The sequence below is a fragment of the Rhincodon typus genome, chromosome 43 (genome assembly GCF_021869965.1).
Source record: "Rhincodon typus isolate 14 chromosome 43, sRhiTyp1.1, whole genome shotgun sequence".
Classification (NCBI taxonomy): domain Eukaryota; kingdom Metazoa; phylum Chordata; class Chondrichthyes; order Orectolobiformes; family Rhincodontidae; genus Rhincodon; species Rhincodon typus.
Window position 1 is genome coordinate 7,513,653 of NC_063374.1, and position 21,704 is coordinate 7,535,356.

The 21,704-nt window shown below is 46.5% G+C and overlaps 1 protein-coding gene across 1 annotated transcript; it reads left to right on the top strand.

Moving 5' to 3' along the window:
* Positions 1–7,336: 7,336 nt before the first annotated feature.
* LOC109920224 (putative thiamine transporter SLC35F3) lies at positions 7,337–21,573 on the top strand. Its single transcript, XM_048619627.1, has 7 exons — positions 7,337–7,587; positions 12,112–12,331; positions 13,331–13,456; positions 15,582–15,774; positions 16,594–16,683; positions 18,506–18,772; positions 21,470–21,573. Exons 1-7 carry the CDS (start codon positions 7,337–7,339, stop codon positions 21,571–21,573), a joined length of 1,251 nt encoding a protein of 416 aa, XP_048475584.1.
* Positions 21,574–21,704: the final 131 nt, after the last annotated feature.

Below are 21,704 nucleotides of genomic sequence, written 5' to 3' on the forward strand. Positions count from 1 at the left end.
CCCTCTCCCCCTCGGTATCCTGTGTTACTGATTGTATCTCTACTGATGTTAATCCAGCTCCCTCACACTGTCACTCAGTAACCCCTCTCCCCCTCAGTATCCTGTGTTAGTGATTGTATCTCTACTGATGTTAATCATCTCACCCACCAGTACCTACCCAGGGCAGGGGCAGCACAGTTTAGTTAAGTAAAGCTCCCTCTACACTATCCCCACCAAAACTCAGAGGACAGGGACAGCATGGGATTAGTTACAGAGTAAACCTTCCTGTACACTATCCTCATCAAACACTCCAAGACAGGGACAGCACAGAGTTAGTTAGAAAGTAGAGCTCGCTCTACACTGACCTCATTAAATACTCCCAGGCCAGGAGTGAGACAGATTTTTGATACAGACTATTTATAGTACCTGTCCGATTGATGTTAGGAATACTGCCCGATAGTTAACTACAGTAGATCGATCTAAACGTTTGTTTCTGAAGAAAATATATTAAGGAGACTCTTTAGTTTCAGTTTGAGGTCACTCAGCTCCCTCCTGACCTATCAGGTGCTGTGTCTTCTCATCTCTGAAGTTATGTCACAAATACTGGAACCTCAGTCTCTGCTTCCGCCAATCTGTCCAATTTATCAAAGTGAATACAGATCCCCTGGATGATTACAGGCTCAGATTCTCTCCCCTTTAAATACAAAATCCCTTTTTTCTAGACCGGGTCACCCACCCTCCAGTACAGACCAGGAATCTCCAGGAACTGAAGATCCATCTCCTGGGGTGCAGACCCCGAATTCGCTGCTGATGTGGGAATCGTGGATGATTAATGACTCCCAAATGAAGTTGGGCAGAGTATTGCACAAATAGCTAACCTCACTGCTAATTGAATCAGACCAGTTGTGGAGTCATTGTGGCACAGATGGAGTCCATTCAGCCCAGCAGTAACATGCCAGCACGCTGTGGAGCAAACTGGTCAGATACCCCCTGGCTTGCTCTGTACCTGTAGCCCTGAAAGGTTATTTCCCTTAAGTTTCTGCCCAATTTGGGAGTCATTAATCATCCGCGATTCCCACATCAGCAGCGAATTCGGAGTCTGTACCCCAGAAGATGGATCTTCAGTTCCTGGAGATTCCTGGTCTGTACTGGAGGGTGGGCGACCCTGTCTAGAAAAAAGGGATTTTGTATTTAAAGGGAAGAGAATCCGAGCCTGGAATGGATGAGGGAGCAGGACATGACAGAAGGCCCATTTGCACAATACGCAGGTACCCTGTGAAGGAAGGAGGGCACCTTAAACCCTGCAGAGTTGGGCCGCAGTAGGGGTGCGGTGCTGATTCGGGGAATAGCACCACACCTTTGGAAGGTTCTCAAGGCCTTGTAGGGGAGGTTTACCGAAAAGGGGTGAGGGGACTTGGTTCACAAAGAGAGACTGAAGAAGCTGAGATTTAGAAGAATGAGGGGGGATCTTACAGAAACATATAAAATTATGAAGGGAGGTTGTTTCTACTGTCAGGTGAGACTAGGACTAGGGGGCATAGCCTCAAAATAAGGGGGAGCAGATTTAGGACTGAGTTGAGGAGGAACGACTTCACCCAAAGGGCTGTGAATCTTTGGGATTCCCTGCCCAGTGAAGCAGTTGAGGCTTCTTCATTGAAAAGATAGATTTTTGAACAGTAAAGGGAAAGGAGGGTTATGGTGAATGGGTGGGTAAGTGGAGCTGAGTCCATGAAAAGATCAGCCATGATCATACTGAATGGGGGAGCAGGCTGGAGGGGCCGAATGGCCTACTCCTGCTCCTGTTTCTTATGTTCTCCTTGAAGCAGGGATGAAGAGGAGATTTAAAATCATAGAATCCCTAAAAAGCAAAAAAGAGGTCATTTGGCCTATTGAATCTGCACTGAGCTTCTGAACAGCATCCCACAAATTCCCTGTAACCCTGCATTTCCCATGGCTAATCCCATAGCCTGAACAGCACAGGGTCATTTTTAAGCATAGCCAATCCACCTGACCTCCATATCTTTGGACTGTGGGATTAAACCAGAGCAGACCGATGCAGACACAGCAAGAATGTACAAACTCCACACAGACATTCACCCGAGGTTGGAATTGAACCCAGGTGCCTGGTACTGTGAGGCAGCAGTGCTAACCACTGAGCCACTGTGCAGCCCTAACAGATGCTAACAACTATGTGTGCTATAGATAGAGTAAGGTAGGAGAGCTGACAAACCAAAGGATGCAGATTTAAGGTGGTTGGTGAAAGTCAGAAATGAGACAAGAAACATTTTTTTTTACATGACGAGTTGCTGGTGGTCTTGAATGTGCTGCCTAAGAGGGTGAAATGGTTTCAACAGTAGGACAGGCATACAGCAATAGATAGATCCATATATAGCTTTCAAAAAGTGACCTGTGCCCATTCGTGTGGCAGGAATATTGACAGGAATATTGTCCGTTCCTTCAGGACACGATTCAGGAATGTGGAATCAATGCTTGGAAGTTATTGCCCTTTTAAGTCTCCCCAGCCTCGGAGAATCGGATCAGTGCTTTTTATTTATTTTCTTGGGCATTCTAACGCACTGATTTATTCAGGAATCACAAGGTGTCGGGGTGGACGGGGAGTTCACCACTGCTCAGGATGAAGAAATACACAGCCAGGGTCTCCCCACTCACTGCCTGCAACAGTCCCGTGCTATCGCTTGCATGGGTAGAAGGTAAGCAACCTTCAGATCAGGGAGAGGGATTCTTACTGCGATGGAACAGTTAGAAACCATTGCAGTTAGAAAATCCCACAGCAGATCTGAGGGAGCGCCACACTGTCAGAGGGTCAGTGCTGAGGGAGCGCCGCACTGTCGGAGGGTCAGCGCTGAGGGAGTGCTGCACTGTTGGAGGGTCAGCACTGAGGGAGCGCCGCACCGTCGGAGGGTCAGTGCTGAGGGAGCGCCGCACTGTCGGAGGGTCAGTGCTGAGGGAGTGCTGCACTGTCAGAGGGTCAGCGCTGAGGGAGCGCCGCACTGTCGGAGGGTCAGCGCTGAGGGAGCGCCGCTCTGTCGGAGGGTCAGCGCTGAGGGATCGCCGCACTGTCGGAGGGTCAGCGCTGAGGGAGCGCCGCTCTGACGGAGGGTCAGCGCTGAGGGAGCGCCGCACTGTCGGAGGGTCAGCGCTGAGGGAGCGCCGCACTGTCGGAGGGTCAGTGCTGAGGGAGCGCCGCAGTGTTGGAGGGTCAGTGCTGAGGCAGCAAAGATCCCACAAACAGCAACAACATATGGCTGGATCACCTGTCTCCCAGGAAAGGAAGCACCTCCGATAGTGCAGCATTCCCTGGGTGCTGTACCAGGAGGGTCAGCCTAGAGTCTGATTCAGGTCACTAGGATAGGGCTTGAACACATAACTTTCTGAGATAGAGAGAGGGAGAGAGAGTGAGAGAGAGAGAGAGAGCGAGTGAGAGACAGACAGACAGACAGAGAGAGAGAGAGGGGGGAGTGGGAGGGCGAGGGGGGCAAAGAGGGAGGGGTGGGAGAGAGAGAGAAAGAGAGAGACCATCCCACTGAGGTACAGAAATATCAGGGGCTAGGCTGGGTCTATTACTTCCACATATTCTATACACAAGGAGTCCATTCAGCCCCTCATCTCTGTTCTAGCTGTTTGAAGGACCTATCCAATTCATCCCATCTCTTTCCCCAACTTTGCCAATCATCTCAAATCTGTAACTTCTGGCTATTGATCTCACTGTCATGGGAGACAGTTTTGTCTCTTTTATTCTACCAAAACTTCTATTAAATCTCCCCTCAACTTTCTCTGCTCGAGAGAGAGCAACCCAGCCTCTATGGTCTCCAGGTAACTGAGTACCTTCAACCTTGAGGCTGGTCTGACAAATCTGCTCTGCATCCTGTTTTAAGCCCAACTGATGGTAATACTGAGCAAGTCAGACCTCAGAATCAAATCTAGCTTGATAGACCCTAAGTTTTACTTTTTGCAGTTTGGAGCCTGTGGCAGCCAGCCATTAAGCAAATTCATGTAAGGCTGTCAATTTTTTAAGTAAAAGAATGCAAGTTTATAATATATTACAAAGCTATTTATATAAATTACAATGTCTAAAGATCTTACCATAAATAGAGAAAGGATTCAGCTTGTTTCTTTCTCTCCCAGCAATATCCTTTACAGACACTCAACCCCACTAAAATCTCAATCCTATCTTCACTTTAAATGCTTTTTGTTTACTGAAATGACAAGGTTGCAAGCATTTCCTTGCAGCAACTTCATCAAATGTAATTCCTACTGTCTCTCCTAGAAACATACAGACACAAGCTAAGTCACTGACCTTTCCTACTGAGAAAGATACAAGGCTTTTTCCAGCTCTGTTTACTTGCTAAAATAGCTTAAAATTTCTTCCCAGCTCTGATGGCCTGGAGACTTCAAAAACTAAAACTGCATTTCTGTTGGCATGGATTTTCTTTTGTTCTTCTCAACTGAATCTGCCTCGAACCCTTGGCCTTTCTTCCTGTAGTGACCATTTAGCAATTATCTCCTCAAGTAGCTTATGTAGTCAAAATAAAAAGAGAATGTTGGAGTAACTTGGCAGGTGTGGCAGTATCTCTGGAGAGAGTTGGCATTTAAGTCCCATTATTCAGTTGCTGCCAAACCTGCTGATTCTCTCCAGCACTTGCTGTTTTCATTCAGATCGCCTGTAACAGCTGTATTTCACTTTTACCGGAGTGCTTATCTAGTCAATTTAGCTTGTGATGATGGTGTGGCTTTAAGAGATGTGTTTTGTCCTGGTTTCTTTTAGAGATAGAGATTGGGGGACAGGTGACGAGCAGTCAATGAGAAGATAAACAACCTGTGAAGCATTGGGTATTTGTTTAAAAGTTGGAACAACGGAAGCAGCCTGAATGGGTGCAGTCAAGCTCCCATTCACCAAACCAGGGATTTTAGGTTTAGCTTTCAACGGTTGCTGTTGGGGTCTTGAAGAAGTGGAAGCTATTTCTTCGTCCTTCTCTCGGTTACTGGGGGATTCTCTGGCTGCTAAGGGAGCTGCATGTGAGACAATCTGTTTTCTGAATTTGCCTTTTGCCATGAGTGTGTTTATGGAATGTTACTATATTGGAACAGTTCCCATTTAGTCGTATAATAATCTATTATTCTATTAAGTTTTCCAACAGAGTTAAGTTATTCCAAGTTTGTCTTCATTTTGTTGTAATTTAAATATAGTGTTTGAATAAGTTGTGTTTTGCGAGTAGTTTGACAAATTGAATTGCATCTGGAATACAGCACCTCATATTTACCTTAAAATAAGAAAAAGTTAGGGTCCAGGCTACCTTCGTAATACATTTTGACACGGTTTGGTCTGGTCTGGTCCATAACAAGCCTAAATCACATATTTGGAAATGCTGTGGTGAACTCACTGTTTGAAATGGCATTCTGACCTTTTAAAAAAAAAGTTACCTTCACAGAACTAAAGTCAAAAACTGATCTACTTCTACTTTAGAATCCAGGTACCAGATGATAAGAATATATTATAAACCTTCATTACAACCCTCTTCAAGGCCATTCCCCCTAAAGTGTGGTGCCCAGAATTAGATACAATTCTCCAGCTGAGAGCTAATCAGTGTGTTATAAAGGTTTGCCATGACTATGCTTCCACTGATGAAGCCGGGGATAATTTGCAAGTTCCTTATTGAATTTTCCTTTCTTTCATTATTTAGCCTTTCATGAGATGTGGGCATTGCCCTTGAACTGAGTGGTTTGCTCAACCATTTCAGAGGACACTCAATTGCCAATCACAATGTTGTGGGTCTGAAGTCACGTGGATAAGGAGTGCAAATTTCTCTTTTGAAGTTAAAGAGCAAGAGGAGGCCATTCATAGAGTCAGAGATGTACAGCATGTAAACAGATGGTCCAACTCATCCATGCTGACCAGATATCCTAAATTAATCTAATCCCATTTGCCAGCATTTGGCACATATCCCTCTAAACCCTTCCTATTCGTGTACCCATCCAGATGCCTTTTAAATGTTGTCATTGTACCAACCTCCACCACTTCCTCTGGCAGCTCATTCCATACACGCACCACCCTCTGCGTGAAAAAGTTGTTCCTTAGGTCCCTTTTAAATCTCATCTCTCACCTTAAACCTATGCCCTCTAATTTTGGACTCCCCTATCCGGAGAAAAAGACCTTGGTTATTCATCCTATCCATGCCCCTCATGATTTTATAATCCTCTATGAGGTCACCCCTCAGTCTCTGACGATCCAGGGAAAATAGCCCCAGCCTATTCAGCCTCTTCCCTATTGCTCAAACCTTCCAACCCTGGCAACATCCTTGTAAATCTTTTCTGAACCCTTTCAAGTTTCACAACATCCTTTCTATAGCAGGGAGACCAGAATTACATGCAGTATTCCAAAAGTGGCCTAACCAATGTCCTGTATAGTCACAACTCCTATACTCAAAGCACTGACCAACAAAAGCAAGCGTACCAAATGCCTTCTTCACTATCCTGTCTACCTCTGTCTCCAATTACAAGGAACTATGAACCTGCACCCCAAGGTCTCTTTGTTCAGCAACACTCCCCAGGACTTTACCATTAAGTGTACAAGTCCTGCCCTGATTTGCCTTTCCAAAATTCATCCCATCATAGACATGTTCATATTCACTTTCATAGAATCCCTACAGTGTGGAAACAGGCTCTCCGTTCCAACAAGTCCATACCAAACCTCAGAGCATCTCATCCAGACTCATCCCTCTATAAACCACCTAATCTACACATCCCTGAACACTATGGGCAATTTAGCGTGGCCAATCCACCTAGCCTGCATGTCTTTAGACTGTGGGAGGAAACCGGAGCACCCGGAGGAAACCCACACAGACACGGGGAGAACGTGCAAACTCCAGACAGTCGCCCGAGGGTGGAATCGAACCTGGGTTCCTGGCGCTGTGAGGCAGCAGTGCTAACCACTGAGCCACTGTGCTGCCCCATGTCTGGAGTGGTTCTATTACCTAGTGCCAATATCCTGCCTTTTCCCCTACTCCTGCACAGATTTCCTTCCCGAAAGGAAGGGAGTGAACCAGGTGGGGTTTTGTGACCATGGATGGTGGATACCACCATGGAGACTAGTTCTTGATTACACACTTTATTAACCAAATTTAAATTACTGCCACGGTGGGATTTGAACCCGTGCTCATTAACCTCTGGATTACTAGTCCAGTGAGAGTACCATCTGCCCATCGATGCTGCCAAAATGTAGCAGTCAGCACACTCCTAGTGACCCAGTCTCTCTCCTTGTCTTCCCCACCAAACCGTCGAAGGCAGTGGCGAGACCCTGGATGCTCCGGCACAGGCAGCGAAGCTCGGCGAGGACCGCATGGCACCCTGCTGCGGGCGATGCCCCCTCAGCGGGCTGGGGAGAGCAGCAGTGGGCCTGGCACTGGCGGCCTGTCTGGCGGGTGCCTGGGCAGGCATGACGCAGCTGGCGAAGGCGGCGCTGCGGGACTTCGAGTCACCGTTCTTTGTGGCTTGGCACTCGGCCAGCTGGAACCTCTTGCTCTTCCCCGGCTACTGCTCCTGCCGCCTGCTGATCTCCAGCGAGAGGAGACTGCTGCTCAAACAGTTCCGGTGAGGTTCGGTTCGGAGCGGGCCGAGGGGTTTAGCACGTGCTCGGAGGAGTTTGGGGGGGCAACGGCGGCAAATCACAACCCCGCGGAGAAAGGGTAACACCACGGTGCTAGAAATCGGGAAAAAAGAACAAGAATGGCTGGGGATTGCACAGCATCAGGAGGGGGACAGGAACATGCACCAAGCTTTCCAGGTTGAGCGCCTTTTGTCAGCACCAGAGGGTTGAAGACGTTTGAAACTTTCAGGGAGAAGTGGCGGGGCAGGGCACTGTCTGGGGTGGGAAGAGAAGTGGTGAATGGTATGAAATGGTCAAATGTCAAAAGGGACAATTGTAGCAGAGGGCACTAACAGGGGGCATCTAAAGAATTAAGGTGAGATTGAGGGATTGGGAGATGATGATAGATAGGTGCTACTGAGGGATATAAAAGGAAGATGATTCATAGAATCCCAACAGTGTAGAAGCAGGCCCTTCAGTCCATCGAGTCTCTGAAGAGCATCCCACCCAGACCAAATCCCCTTACCCTATCCCTGTAACCCTGCAATTCCAATGGCTAAACCATCTACTCTGCACATCCCTGGACACTATGAGCAATTTAGCATGGCCAATCTTTGGACTGTGGGAGGAAACCGGAGTACACGGAGGAAACCCACACTGACACTTGCGGAACGTGCAAATTCAACACCGACTGTAGCCTGCAGGTGGAAGCGAACCTGTGAGGCAGCAGTGCTAACCACTGAGCTGATGTGCCGCTGAGATTGAGGGATGTGAGGTAAGGCTGAGGTCAGGGTACATGGGAGGAATGTGGTGGAGTTGAAATCGAGATATCTGGGGAAAGGCAGGGCTGAGGGGGCATGAGGAGAAAAGGGGAGATTGAGACATTTGGAAAGAATGTGGGATTGAGAGAGATAAAAGGGAGGAAGTGAGATAGAAGAATATGAGGAGAAGATTGGGCCGAGCGATAGGTGGAAGAAAAATATAGATGGGACTGAAGAACACGGGATTGACAGGTTCAAGGGAGATTGAGGGATAAATGTAAGGTGAGGCTGAGGGCTATGGGGAGGAAAAGTGCAGGTGGGATTGAGGAATATGGGAAAAGTGTGGATGAGGGATATAAGGAAGAAGGTGGGTAGTAGGATTGAGGGATATGGTGAGATGGTTGGAACAGAGATATTCCATGTTGAAATGAAATCTAAATTGGAAGATTACACCCTGCGCTTAGTGGGTCTCACCTGTCCACAATCAGTGCCCTCACCACTCTTGTTGAGCAGGTAGAGCTTTAATTCTATTTCTAAAAGCCTCTTACAGAAATCTTCCTGATCCTGCAAATCGTCTTATTGGCTGGTGGTCATGTAAGCCCAGACAGATTGAAGAGTAGCGATGGTGAGAAGCAAGCCTGTAATTATGTAGTCAAAGTGCACAAATAACCTGGGCTGTGGAACCAAACTCTCCTCCGCCTCTCACTGGAGCCCCTTGACACCTCGTTTCACTGAGCAGGAGTTGACTTACTTTCCTTTTTGTAAACTCATTTTTCTTCGTTAAAGTCAGGCTGGCTGTCCAAGTCAGTCAGAGAGAGAGAGACGGGGACAGAGGCAACACACACACACACACACACACACACATCAACTGCTGAGAAGAGCAGGCACCCAATGAACCGCTCGCGTGGCAAAGCTGGCACCGTTTGCTAACCCTGGTTGCTTGTTCTAAGAGGGCAACACACATAGGCCCAGAACAGGTAAAGGACAGCAGCGTTCCCTCTTGCCAAGGGATCACTCGTCATCCAGTTAACAAACGGTGAGCAGCTCAGTGGTTAGCACTGCTGCCTCCCAGTGCCAGGGACCCGGGTTTGATTCCACCCTCGGACGACTGTCTGTGTGAAGTGTGTATGTTCTCCCTACATCTGCGTGATGTTTCCTTCGGCTGCTCTGGTTTAACTCCCACAGTCCAAAGATGTGCATGCTAGGTGGATTGGCTGTGCTAAATTGCCCCATATCCAGGGATGTGCAGGCTAGGGTGGAGTGGCCATGGGAAATGCAGGGTTACAGGGATGGGCTGGTGAGTCTGGGTGGGATGCTCTTCAGAGGGTTAGGGTGGGCTCAATGGGCCGAATTGCCTGCTTCCACGCTGTAGAGATTCTATAATCGACCACTGCGTGTTCATTCTTTATTTTTGCTCATACCAACCATTTACTAATTAATTTTGTTTCAAACAAAGAAGAGAATTCAAGTTTGTACTCACTGCCTGTGCTGGGATTTGAACTTATTATCAAGGCCTGTGGAGTTACTAACCCAGTGACAGGGCAGAAAAGAATTAAGATCGTTGCCAAAGTTGTTTTTGTTTCAGGCCAAGAGTAAGAATTGCAAATTTCAAACAATCACAATAATTTCTACTACAGAAGAAAAAGGTTCTGCTCGATTGGCAAGTCAGGATATGTTCAAGTCTACAGCTTCTTTTTAAATTCAGAGTGTATGTTCCCAGTACAAATATGGTATCCTGAATCATCTACACATGTAGCTTGCAGCCATAGTGTCACCCCTGTTCCGATCTTTTGCCCAGAAGCCTTTTAAAGTGTAAAATTGAATGATGAGCAATTTGTGTTTTAATGCGTGACTTGATATCACATTCTGCTAATGTTAAAAATGCAATTATTTAAAAAGATGGACACTGTACTGTTGTGGGTCACACATTTTCATGAATTCAATTGACTTCAGGGAGAAAAGAAAGGCCTGACTGCCTATCTGCAGATTATCTACTGTAAATACCAAGGTGACTCCACAGATAAGAAAACAGAACCCCCTACTCAAACAGCAAGAGATGTATATACCACCTTTGACTCTGAAAACATCCTCAGGAATTCTGACAGGGGTGCAATAGAAAATAAATGACACCAGCCACAGGGGGAGCTACTGAGCATCCACACGGTTGGGTCCACACAGCGATGGCATCAGCCACAAACACAACCTTTTCAGTTACCTGGGAGCCTAATCATCCTCCATTGCTTTCATCAATGGCAACCCCTCAGTCAATCTGAGTCAACTTCCAACCCATTTCTCCTGTGGTCTAAGTTGTTATGCATGTTTGAAATTTGGTATTTTTGCATTTGTCCTGATGAGTGCAAAGTGAAAGGTTCAGGCAATGTTTCTCCCTTTTAGCACTATTCAAGTCCTGCACAACCAAGAGGCTTTTAGCCCAGACCACATCACTGTGGTCGCTTAGCTGGTGGTGAGAAGGGCACTACCTGTGAGACTCTTCTTGTATGCCCAGTGGATCTGCACCCCTGCACGCTGCCCTCAAAGCAGCTGCGGGATGGGGGTTGTGGTGTAGAGACTATCACAAATCTCCTTCTGGAATGTGCCTTTACAAAGTAACTCTGGAGAGAGATACAGTGGTGTTTTGTCCGGGTTCGTCCTGATCAGCTCCATGATGCAGGTAGATGCTCTACAGGCTGCTCCCCAGGATGCACACCGAGACAAAAGTCAAATGTACCTGGAGGATCATCAACTTGGTGAAGGATACTCTTTGGTCTGCCCAAAATTTGTTGGTCTTCAAAAGCAAGGAACTGACCCCAACTGAGCCCGGTAGACTGGCACATTCCGAGGTCCAGGACTACGTGCTAAGGGCTGCACTAAAGGTTGGGGCAACTGCCGCCAAGACGCAGTGGGGGAAAAAACCACTGTTTGAAGTCTTCCTGCTAAAGGTAAATGATCAGACCCTCCCAGTACCTCAAGTATATATGTAAATATAATCTTGCACAAGTAAGAGACGACTGTGGCTTGTCTGTCAGATACAAACTCCAAACAAACTTTTTGTTTCTAGCTGGGGCAGCACGGTGGCTCAGTGGTTAGCGCTGCTGCCTCATAGCGTCAGGGACCCGGGTTTGATTCCACCCTCGGGTGATGGTCTGTGTGGAGTTTGCACATTCTCCCTGTGTCTGCGTGGGTTTTCTCTGGGTGCTCCGGTTTCCTCCCACAGTCCAAAAATGTGCAGGCTAGGTGGCTTGGCCATGCTAAATTGTCCTGTAGTGTTCAAGGATGTGTAGCTTAGGGGGGTTATAGGGGGATGAGTCTGGGTGGGATGCTCCAAGGGTTAGTGTGGACTTGTTGGGCTGAAGGGCCTGTTTCCACACTGTAAGGATTCTATTCTATGATCCAACGTTTGTTTCAAAAACAGAAATTGCTGGAAAAGCTCAGCAGCATCTATGGAGAGAAATCAGAGTTAATGTTCAGTGTTAATCTGTTCTAAAGAAGGGTCACTGGACCTGAAATGTTAACTCTGATTTCTCTCCCACAGATGCTGCCAGACCTGCTGAGCTTTTCCAGCAATTTCTGTTTTTGTTTCTGATTTATAGCATCCGCAGTTTTTCTTTTGGCTTTTTCAATGTTGGTTTGTTCTCTTCATGTGTAACTGTACAGAACCAAACTGCCTTAGTGACTACGTATGTATAATTTTTATGAATAAAGTATATTTTTGAACTAAAATAATGACCACACCACTGCTAATTGAACCTCTTTTCTTCCGGTCCACAGCGAATGTAGTCATTTTCTCAGCCAGGACCCTTTCTCTCTCAGGAGACTCCTTAAGCAGACAGCCCCTTTCTCCATCCTCTGGACACTAACTAACTACCTGTACTTAATGGGGCTGAAGAACATCAGTGCCACAGATGTCTCTGCCCTTTTCTGCTGCAATAAAGCTTTCGTCTTCCTGCTCAGCTGGATCGTGCTGAAAGACCGGTTTATGGGCGTCCGGGTAAGTCCGCTCTGGGTTCAGTGGATAGCTCTGATACCCACCTCCGGACTCAGGAGATTGTGACGGAGCTGCCATCCAGCAGACAAAGTGTTAAATCTGAGGCCTGGTCCTGCTTTCACAGGTAGAGAAAAAATAAAATTCACCTTGAATGGGGGATTAATTCCCCTCGCTGGAACACAGCGCCTACAATAGTGCAGCACTGGCACTGCAAGTGTTAGTACAGATCTGTGAGTTTCGAGAAAAAGGTATTGGATAGGGGCTTAAGGAGAATACTTTAGTCTTTTATCTGATGAGAATGTAGAACTTGCAACTTGGGGCGTCACGGCGGCTCAGCAGTTAGCACTGCTGCCTCACAGTGTCAGGGACCCGGGTTCAATTCCAGCCTCAGAAGACTGTCTGTGTGGGGTTGACACATTCTTCCCTGCGTGGGTTTCCTCCGGGTGCTCTGGTTTCCTCCCCCAGTCCAAGGATGTGTAGGTTAGGGTGCACTGGCCATGCTAAATTGCCCTTAATGTCTAGGGATGTGCAGGCTGGGTGGGTTAGCCCTGGGAAATGCAGGGTTACAGGTACAGGGTAAGTTGCTCTTCGGAGGGGCAGTGTAAACTCGATGGGCCAAATGGCCTGCTTCCACACCATAGGTATTCTATGACTGTGCTACAAAGAGTGCCACTTAACACTGGGATATTGGCTAAACACCTGAGGGTGTTGAGAGGGAAGATGGGGGAGGCTCAATTAGCGTGTTACTATACACAACACAACTTCAAAAGGTAAAAGGAAAAATAGTGGAAAGGGTAAAAGAAAATTTTAGCAGCTTGGGGGAGAGTGGGCCTAATTGTGTAACTCTTTCAAAGAGGCTGGCATGGGCAAAGTGGGCTGAAAGGCCTCCTGCTGACTGATGAAAACCAACCAGTTTGGATGCTGTCCCGGGTTCTTGCTGTGCCTCTCTCCAGGTGGATGGACAGGGTTGGGTTCACCCATCTGTCACTCTACTCCATACAGATCGTGGCTGCAATCCTCTCCATTACTGGGATCGTGCTGATCGCCTCCGTGGACGGTTTTCGCCGCGATTCCATCATAGGGGTGGCGCTGGTCGTGGCATCCGCATCTACCTCTGCCCTTTATAAGGTGAGCGACCCCAGCCCAGGGGGTGGGGACATGGTTAAAGAGTTTGCATTAGTACAGCACCTCGTGTGGCCTCATGAAGGCCAATCAACTACTTTCCTGTAATGGAGCAAACGAGGCAGCCTGTGTTTGCGCACAGCAAGCTCCCAAAACCCACAGTAGGTAAAATGGCACACTTGCCTGATTCCAGTGTAGTCGAACAGGGAGACCTGGGTACATAGTTCTTTGAAAGTTGCGTCACAGGTAGACAGGGTGGTTCAGAAGGTATTTAGCACGCTTGCCTTTATTGCTCAGACCACTGAGTATGGGAGCTGGGACGTCATTTGAGGTCGTACAGGATGTTGGTGAGGTCACTTTTGGAGTACAGTGGACAGTTCTGGTTGCCCTGCTAATAGGAAGGATATTATTAAATTGGAGAGGGTTCAGAAAAGATTTACCAGGGTGTTGGCAGGACGGGAAGGTTTGCATTATAAGGTAAGGTTGGATAGGCTGGGACATTTTTTCACTGGAGCGTAGGAGGTTGAGGTATGACCTTATAAAGGTTTATGAAATCATGAGGGGCATAGATAAGGTGAATAGCAAAAGATCTTTTCCCAGGGTAGGAAAGTTCAAAACAAGGGGGCATATTTTTAAGGCAAGAGGAGAAAGATTTAAGACGGACCTCAGGGACAATTTTTTCCACACGGAGGGTGGTTCGTATGTGGAATGAACTGCCACAGGAAGTGGTAGATGCAGGTACAGTTACAACACTTAAAAGACATTTGAGCAGGTACACGAATAGGAAAGGTTTAAGGGGATATGGGCTTCACACAGGCAAGCGGGACTAATTTAGTTTGTAAAACTTAGTTGGTATGGACGAGTTGCACTGAATGGTCTGTTTCCGTGCTGTAGAGGGATAAATCTTGGCCCCAACCAAGGGGACAGCTCCCGCTCCTGCTCTTCTTCCACAGTATGTGTGGAATCCTTTACATTCATTCAAGAGAGTAGACGGGATTCTGAGTTTCACATCGCATCTGAAAGACATAGCCTTTGACAATGCAATACTCACCCTCCACAGCTACAGGAGCAGGAATTATCCGCTTGGATTGTGGTGTGTCTTGAACCCACAGCGATGTGACTGAGAGTCAGGTGTCTACAGCTGAGAGTGGCTCTCTCTTGGCTTCTTACACTTGCTTTGGAAGTGTTGTGTAGTCCACCCTCATTTCCCATAGAGGTATAGCGTGACAAGTGAACTGACATGGAAGCAGTGTCGGCGCATACCTTAGGGATAAATGTTCTTCAGATCAACAGGGTTGCAACACAAAGGGATGATCGTGGTACTTCAGGTACACAAAGTTCTGGTTAGGTCCCTTCTCGAGTAACTGGGATTCAGTTCTGGGCATCACACTTCAGGTCAGAGATATTTTGACTTTGGAGGGGACACAGTATGGAGAGATGTTTTATCCCAGAGGGCTGCTAGCCTGTGGAATTCACTTCCCAGAAACAGTGGAGGCATTGGATTCGTTCAGGGCTCAGTTAGATAGATTTTTAATACACAAGGGTATCAAGAGTTATGTGGGGACAGACTGCAAAATGAAATTGAGACAACAATCAGATCAGTCATGGCCTTATTGAATGGCAGAGCAGGTTTGAAAGCCCAAAATGGTCTACTCCTCCTGCTAAATCCTATATACCAACAGGTTCAAGAACAGCTTCATCCCCACAGTTATCAGACTTACGAACAGACTTCTCATTTATCAGAGTTGACCTTTCTCTGCACCTTCTCTATAGCTGTAACACTATATTCTGCATTCTGTTCTATTACCCTGATTTGCCTGGATAGCACGCAAAACAATACTTTTCACTGTATTTCGGTCTATGTGACAATAATAAATCAAATCAAATGTTGCTAAATTCACCACAATGGCACTGTGCTAATTATGAGGACAGGTTACAAAAATTAGGTTTGTATTCACTTCAAGTAGATCAAAAGATTTCTGGTTTGGGGCGGGGGGTTGGCGGTGGTGGTGAGGCATTGGCATGGGTTTGATGTCTTTTGGGCATTTATTCAAGCTGGGGTTAAACAAGAAGACACATACAGGAGGAATGTTGTTTGCCCTGAGTTAATCCAGTGTGCCTTGGCCAACAGGTTCTGTTTAAGCTCCTACTTGGCAGGGTGAGCTGCAGGGAAGTGGCCTTCTTCCTCACTGCACTGGGTGCCTTCAACCTCCTCTTCCTCAGCTGGGTCGCTGTCATCCTGTACATCACTAGAGTGGAACACTGGCCCTCTGCCAGGGACGTACCCTGGCACCAACTGTGTGGACTGGCTGTTCTTCTCTCAGGTATGTGAGTGCATTTCACCTCCTCCTCATATAGGATCACTCTGGGGTGGTCAAACCAAATGACGCCGATTTGCTGGGTCTGTCTGGCAAGCTAGGTCACCGAAACTATAAAGAACTGCTGGCTGTGAGGAGTGTAGGTGAAAAGGTTGGACTGCCTGGTCCTATAAAACAGCTTCTAATTCAGCGCCAATTGGGCAATCCTCTGAGGCTGCATGGTAGCTAATGTGAGAAATGTAAATGGCACGCACTTGTAGCTCACTGGAATACCAGTCGTGGGAGTGTTTGATGGAGACTAGAGGCAGCTATACTCTGTACTTAGCCCTATGTTGTAACTATCCTGGGTGAGTTTGATAGGGACAGTGCTTACTCTGGAGTCTTACTCTGAATTGTTCTCAAATGACCAGGGAGACCAGAACCAGGGGTGTCACAGCCTAAGGATATGGGGTAGGCCATCTTAGGATTGAGATGAGGAGGAATTTCTTCACCCAGAGACTTGCGAGCCTGTGGAATTGTCTGCCACAGGAAACTGTTGAGGCCAAAACATTGAAGACTTTCAAGAAAGATGTAGATATAGTTCTTAGGACCAAATGAATCAAAGGACTTAAAGAGAAAGTGGGATGGGTAGTGAATTGGATGATCAGCCATGAACATATTGCATGGCTTACTCCTGCTCCTATACTCTATGTTTCTATGAATTGCATGGGAATGTTTGACAATACAGTGCAGAGAAACTCATGTTCTTACTATAGGACTGTGACAGATTGGTGAGTAGGGGCTGAACATCTACACTGAACCACAAAAGTTTTCTTTCTCTTTCAGTATTCAATGTCGTGATCAACTGTGGAGCTACTGTAACCTTCCCTGTCTTGGTGTCACTGGGAGTCTTTCTCAGCATACCTGTAAACGCTGGTAAGGCTATTCCAGGAGCTCCCTCATAATGCAGCACATATCATGCAAGACATCAGATATTAGCTAGCCCTATAATTGGGTTCATACTCCCTGTCCAAAGTGTATATTTAAACTAATGTTTAGACAATTAAACACTATACAATCTATCTAAACAAGGCACTACAGCAAACAGTCCGCAGAGTCTATTCACATCACACATTACTGCAGTCTACAGAGTCTATTTACACCACATGTCAGTCAAAACATTCACGTTCAAATGCAACAAGATCTGGACAATATCCAGGCTGGGGCTGACAAGTAACATTTGTACCACACAAATGGCAGGCTATGACCATCACCAATAAGAGACAATCTAACCACCACTCCTTGACATTCAATGGTGTTACCATCACAGAATGATAAATAGAATCCCTACAGTGTGGAAACAGGCCATTTGGCCCAACAGGTCCACACCGCCCCTCCGAAGAACACCCCACCCAGAACCATTCCCCTAACCCTGTATTTCCCAAGTTCAACACACCTAACCTAAACGTCCCTGGGCACTATGGGCAATTTAGCATGGCCAATCCACCCTAACCTGCACATCTTTGGACTGTGGGAGGAAACTGGAACACGGAGGAAACCCCACGCAGATACGGGGAGAATGTGCAAACTCGCACACAGACAGTCGCCCGAAGCTAGAGTCGAACGCGGGTCCCTGGTGCTATCAATGTCCTGGGGCGGGGGGTAATAATCATTGGCCAGAAACTCAACTGGACTCACCACATAAACACAGTACTTACAAGACAAGCTCAGAGGTTAGGAATAGTGCGGTGAGTAGTTCACCTCCATGAGTCCCCAAAGCCTGTCCATCATCTACAAGGCAAGTCAGGAACATGATGGAATACTCCCCAGATGCCTGGATGAGTGCTACTCCAACAACTCAAGAAGCTAGACACCATCCAGGTCAAAGCAGCCTGGTTGACTAGCATGACATCCACAAGTATCCACTCCCTCCACCACCAATGCTCAGTAGCAGCAGTGTGTACCATCTACAAAGGGGACCGTAGGAATTCACCGAAGATCCTCAGACACCATCTTCCAAACCCACGACCACTTCCGTCTAGCAGCATATATAAGGGAACACCATCACCTTGAAGTTCCCCGCCAAACCACTCACCGTCCTGACTTAGATATATATCGCCGTTCCTTCACCGTCGCTGGGTCAAAATCCTGGAATTCTCTCCCTAATGGCATTGCGGTCAATCCATTGTGGATTGCAGCAGTTCAAGAAGGCTGCTCACCACCACCTTCTCAAGGGGCAACTAGGGACAGGCAATAAATGCTGGCCAGCCAGCAACGCCCACATTCACAAAACGAATTAGCACATTAGTGCAATTGATGGAGTCTATGTAAACAGAGCGTGACAGCAAACAGTCAACAGATTCTATTCACACTTCACATTGTAGCAAAGCGTCTCCAAAATCTATGTAAACATTACATTGCAGCTAAGATTTACAGGATTCATTTAACTAGCACACTACTCAAACTGTCTACGGCAGTAAATAATTTACAGAATGGATTTAAAAAGAAAGATTCCACAAACTGCAGCAAACAGAACTCTTGCAGCAGTTCCAGTATTTCCCGGTAAAAGCTGTGAGATTTCGCCATTAAATATGAGAATGAAAGATACATATGAAATTAAAACCATGATCACTTACAGATTTGTGGTCTCCAGGTGAAATTGACCAGGGAAATATTCCAGTGTTGGAAATAAAAATTGCAACGTAATTCTACCACTTTGTTCACTGCCATTTCTCGATCTCTCCCTTTATGTTCACAGTCACTGATATTTATTGCGGAGCGATGCCAGGCCTTGGTGAAGTGAGGCTAGCTGCCCTTCTTGTCCTTTGCCTTGCCTTCTTGCTTCTGCTGCTGCCAGAGGAATGGGACTCCATCGCTCTGGATCTCCTGACCAAGCTCAGAGGAGAGACTGCGAAGGGGGAACTGGGGCCCGAAAACACCGAGAGCGGGTCGCAGGTCGCCGGTCGGGGTCTACATCAGGGTGGCTGGGGTGGGCTCCTTAGTCACCAGTCTGAGGAGCTCGTAGGTGAGGGGCAGTCCCACAGAATAGGGGGATGTTCCATGCTCCAAATCAATGAATTAACTAAATAGATGAAAGATGGCAGCCGATGTGTTGCAGCTGTAGTATGTAGAGGCTGGTGGACCCCAGTGCATTCCATTGTGACCACTTCCTGGCTGCTCCAGGAACTTCAGCAGTTGGTGGAGCATAGGAAATCGAGAGGCGACCTTATAGAAGTCTATAAAATGGTTAATGGTAGTTGTCTTTTCCCTAGGGTGGGGGATTTCAAGACTAGGGGGCACATTTTTAAGGTATGACGAGAGAGACTTAAAAAAGACAGGACAGGCAAATTCTTGTTTTACACAGAGGGCGGCTCGTGGGCGAAATGAACTTCCAGAGAAAGTGGTGGATGTGGGTTTAATTACAACGTTTAAAAGTATTTGGAGAAGTACATGAATAGGAAAGGTTTGGAGGGATATGGGCCAGGAGCAGGCAGGTGGGATTAGTTCGGCATGGACTGGTTGGACCAAAGGGTCTGTTTCCGTGCTGTGTGACCCTATGAGCTGGAACCTCAGCTGTGGACACTCTTGACACTTCTGGGAGGGGAGGGGGTGGTGGGGGGGAAGAGATACCTGGACACTGTTTCAGGAGGCTGTCACACCATTTAGATGAACTACATCAAATCTGATCCGTGTTCAGGGATGTCAGTGAATTACAGATATTTCTACAAGATTTCCTGAAACAGAACCTTTGGGGGAAAAGTACAGCAAAATAGTGATTCAGAACATTTTCTGAAAGGTACAGATTACCCAAGCAATATAAATTTTATGCCACAAATATTCAAAGAAATAATGAATGGGTTGGGAATAAAACAAGTGACTCCTTTCACTCTGGGGGCTGTGTAGGAAAATGGTATTGAAGTAATAGATTGGTCATGATCCCACTGAATGGTGGGGCAGGTTTGAGGGGCTGAATGGCCTATTTCTTACATTCCAAGATGGAGGAGGCAGGGGATTGTACTGACCAGCTCACAGTGGTGTAGTGACAAGATTTCTTTCACTAAAGAAACTGAGAAGTCACAGGAACAGTGGGCTCTGATTGGGGTGGGGGGGGTCAGGGGGAGTCGACGGGTGGGGGCACAGGGCAAGTTAGGAAATAAGGAAGGGAATGGGTCTGTGTCTTTACAGACCCCATCGGAGTAAAAAGGGTGACATCTTCTCCACTAAAATGACTGCGTCCAAGAGGAGTGCCCTCTCTCCTGACGCTCGAGTGGAGATTCTGAAACTAAAACAGTCCATGTACAGCATTAAAGGCCATTATCCAGCATGAATTACTTTGACACACAGCACAGAAACAACAGCTTTATCATTTGAAATCCAGTAAAATGCTCATTACCGCAGAGGTTCTGGCTATTAGTTTGACGCTGAGTTGACACAAAATACCGTTGTTTTAGAGATACTTGTACAAAAAGATAACGTAAATGACAAGATACCCAGGACTGATATAATTATGGTCTACTCATTGATGGTAGTCTTGTGGAGGCTACCTTCTGGCCACACTGGTAAGATGATGCCTTGTTGTCAAGGGCAGTCATTTACACCTCACTTATATCTCAATTCGAACCTTTGCTCTTCTGAGTGCTAATTACTGCTGTCACTGCTGCTAATCCCTCCCTGGCTCCTGATTCAGCAGTTACTCTCCTAATCTTTAGAAATTTCCTCTAGCGTGCTGCTTCCACATCTTTCATCATTCAAGCAGAATAATAGAATGGTTACAGCACAAAAGGTGTTAATTTGGGTCTCTGCCTACTGTCAGCATGACTGACTTGGCTAGTCATACTCCCTGACTAAATCCCGTGACAATACTGTCACTTTAAAAGGTTATTTTGTCCTGGTTATTTTTTTGAAGAGAGGTTGCATGACGAGGTACCAAACTGGCTACTGAGGTTGGCTTAGGTGAATAAGTTTGAGGCTTTGCGTTTCTTTTAATTTAGAAGAGTGGAAGCAGCCTGGGTGTGGCCAGTTCTCACAGACCAAGTTTTCTAGTTCGTTTTCTTTAGGTTTTGGAGTCTCAAGAGTTGGAGTTTCCATAAATGATTCATAGCTGCTACTCTCTCTGAACCTTCTCTTGATGATTTTTCCTCCTAGACTGGAGAACTGCATGTAAGAATCTGTGTCTGAATTTGCCTTTTTACCAAGGAGTGTGTTTATGGATGTTACTTAGTTAATTAGTAATCGGTACTGTATCTAATATTTGGTTAAGTTTTCCAATAGTTAAGTTATTCTAAATTCCTCTTTCTTTTGTGAGTATTTTAACTATAGTGTTTAAATAAATTGTGCTTTTCTTAACGTCGAGTAGTTTGACCAGTCGCATTGTGTCTGTAACACAGCATTTCACATCTACCTACAAAATAAGAAAAACTTATCTGGGTTACTTCCTTAAAATATTTTGAAGAGTTCTGGTCCGGTTCCTAACATTCCCTGCAAATGTCTTGTCAAATGAACACATGAGCTAGGAGTGGGAAGGGGCCAATCAGCTCCTACAGCCCACACTGCTATTCAATAAGATCAAGGCTGATTCTCTTCAGATAATTATCAAATTCCTTTTCCAAAGCCATGATTTAACTTCCCCACCATTCTCTCAGGCAGTACACCCCAGATCCTAACCACTTGCTGAGAATAATGTGTTTTTCTTGACGTCTCCATTACTTCTTTTGCCAATCAGTGCCCTGTGGTTCTCAATCCTTCTGCCAACGGGAACATTTACTGTCCATTGACTCTATCCAGACACCTCAGGACTTTGAACACCTCCATCAAATCGTCTCTTAATCTTCTCTTCTCCAAAAACAGTCCAGCTTCTCTAATCTATTCACACTTCACATATCTCTTTCCCTTTCATTTGTTATAACCCGGAAAGTGAAGGATAGTACTGGAGCCAATCTTTACACAGTCTCACATTT

What these genes read in the sequence shown, in the direction of transcription:
- LOC109920224 (XM_048619627.1), top strand. Translation starts at nt 7,337, where the DNA reads ATGGCACCCTGCTGCGGGCGATGCCCCCTCAGCGGGCTGGGGAGAGCA. An exon ending in CTGCTGCTCAAACAGTTCCG is followed by an intron (nt 7,588 to 12,111) that starts GTGAGGTTCGGT and finishes TCCGGTCCACAG; the next exon opens with CGAATGTAGTCATTTTCTCA. An exon ending in CAGCATACCTGTAAACGCTG is followed by an intron (nt 16,684 to 18,505) that starts GTAAGGCTATTC and finishes TTATGTTCACAG; the next exon opens with TCACTGATATTTATTGCGGA.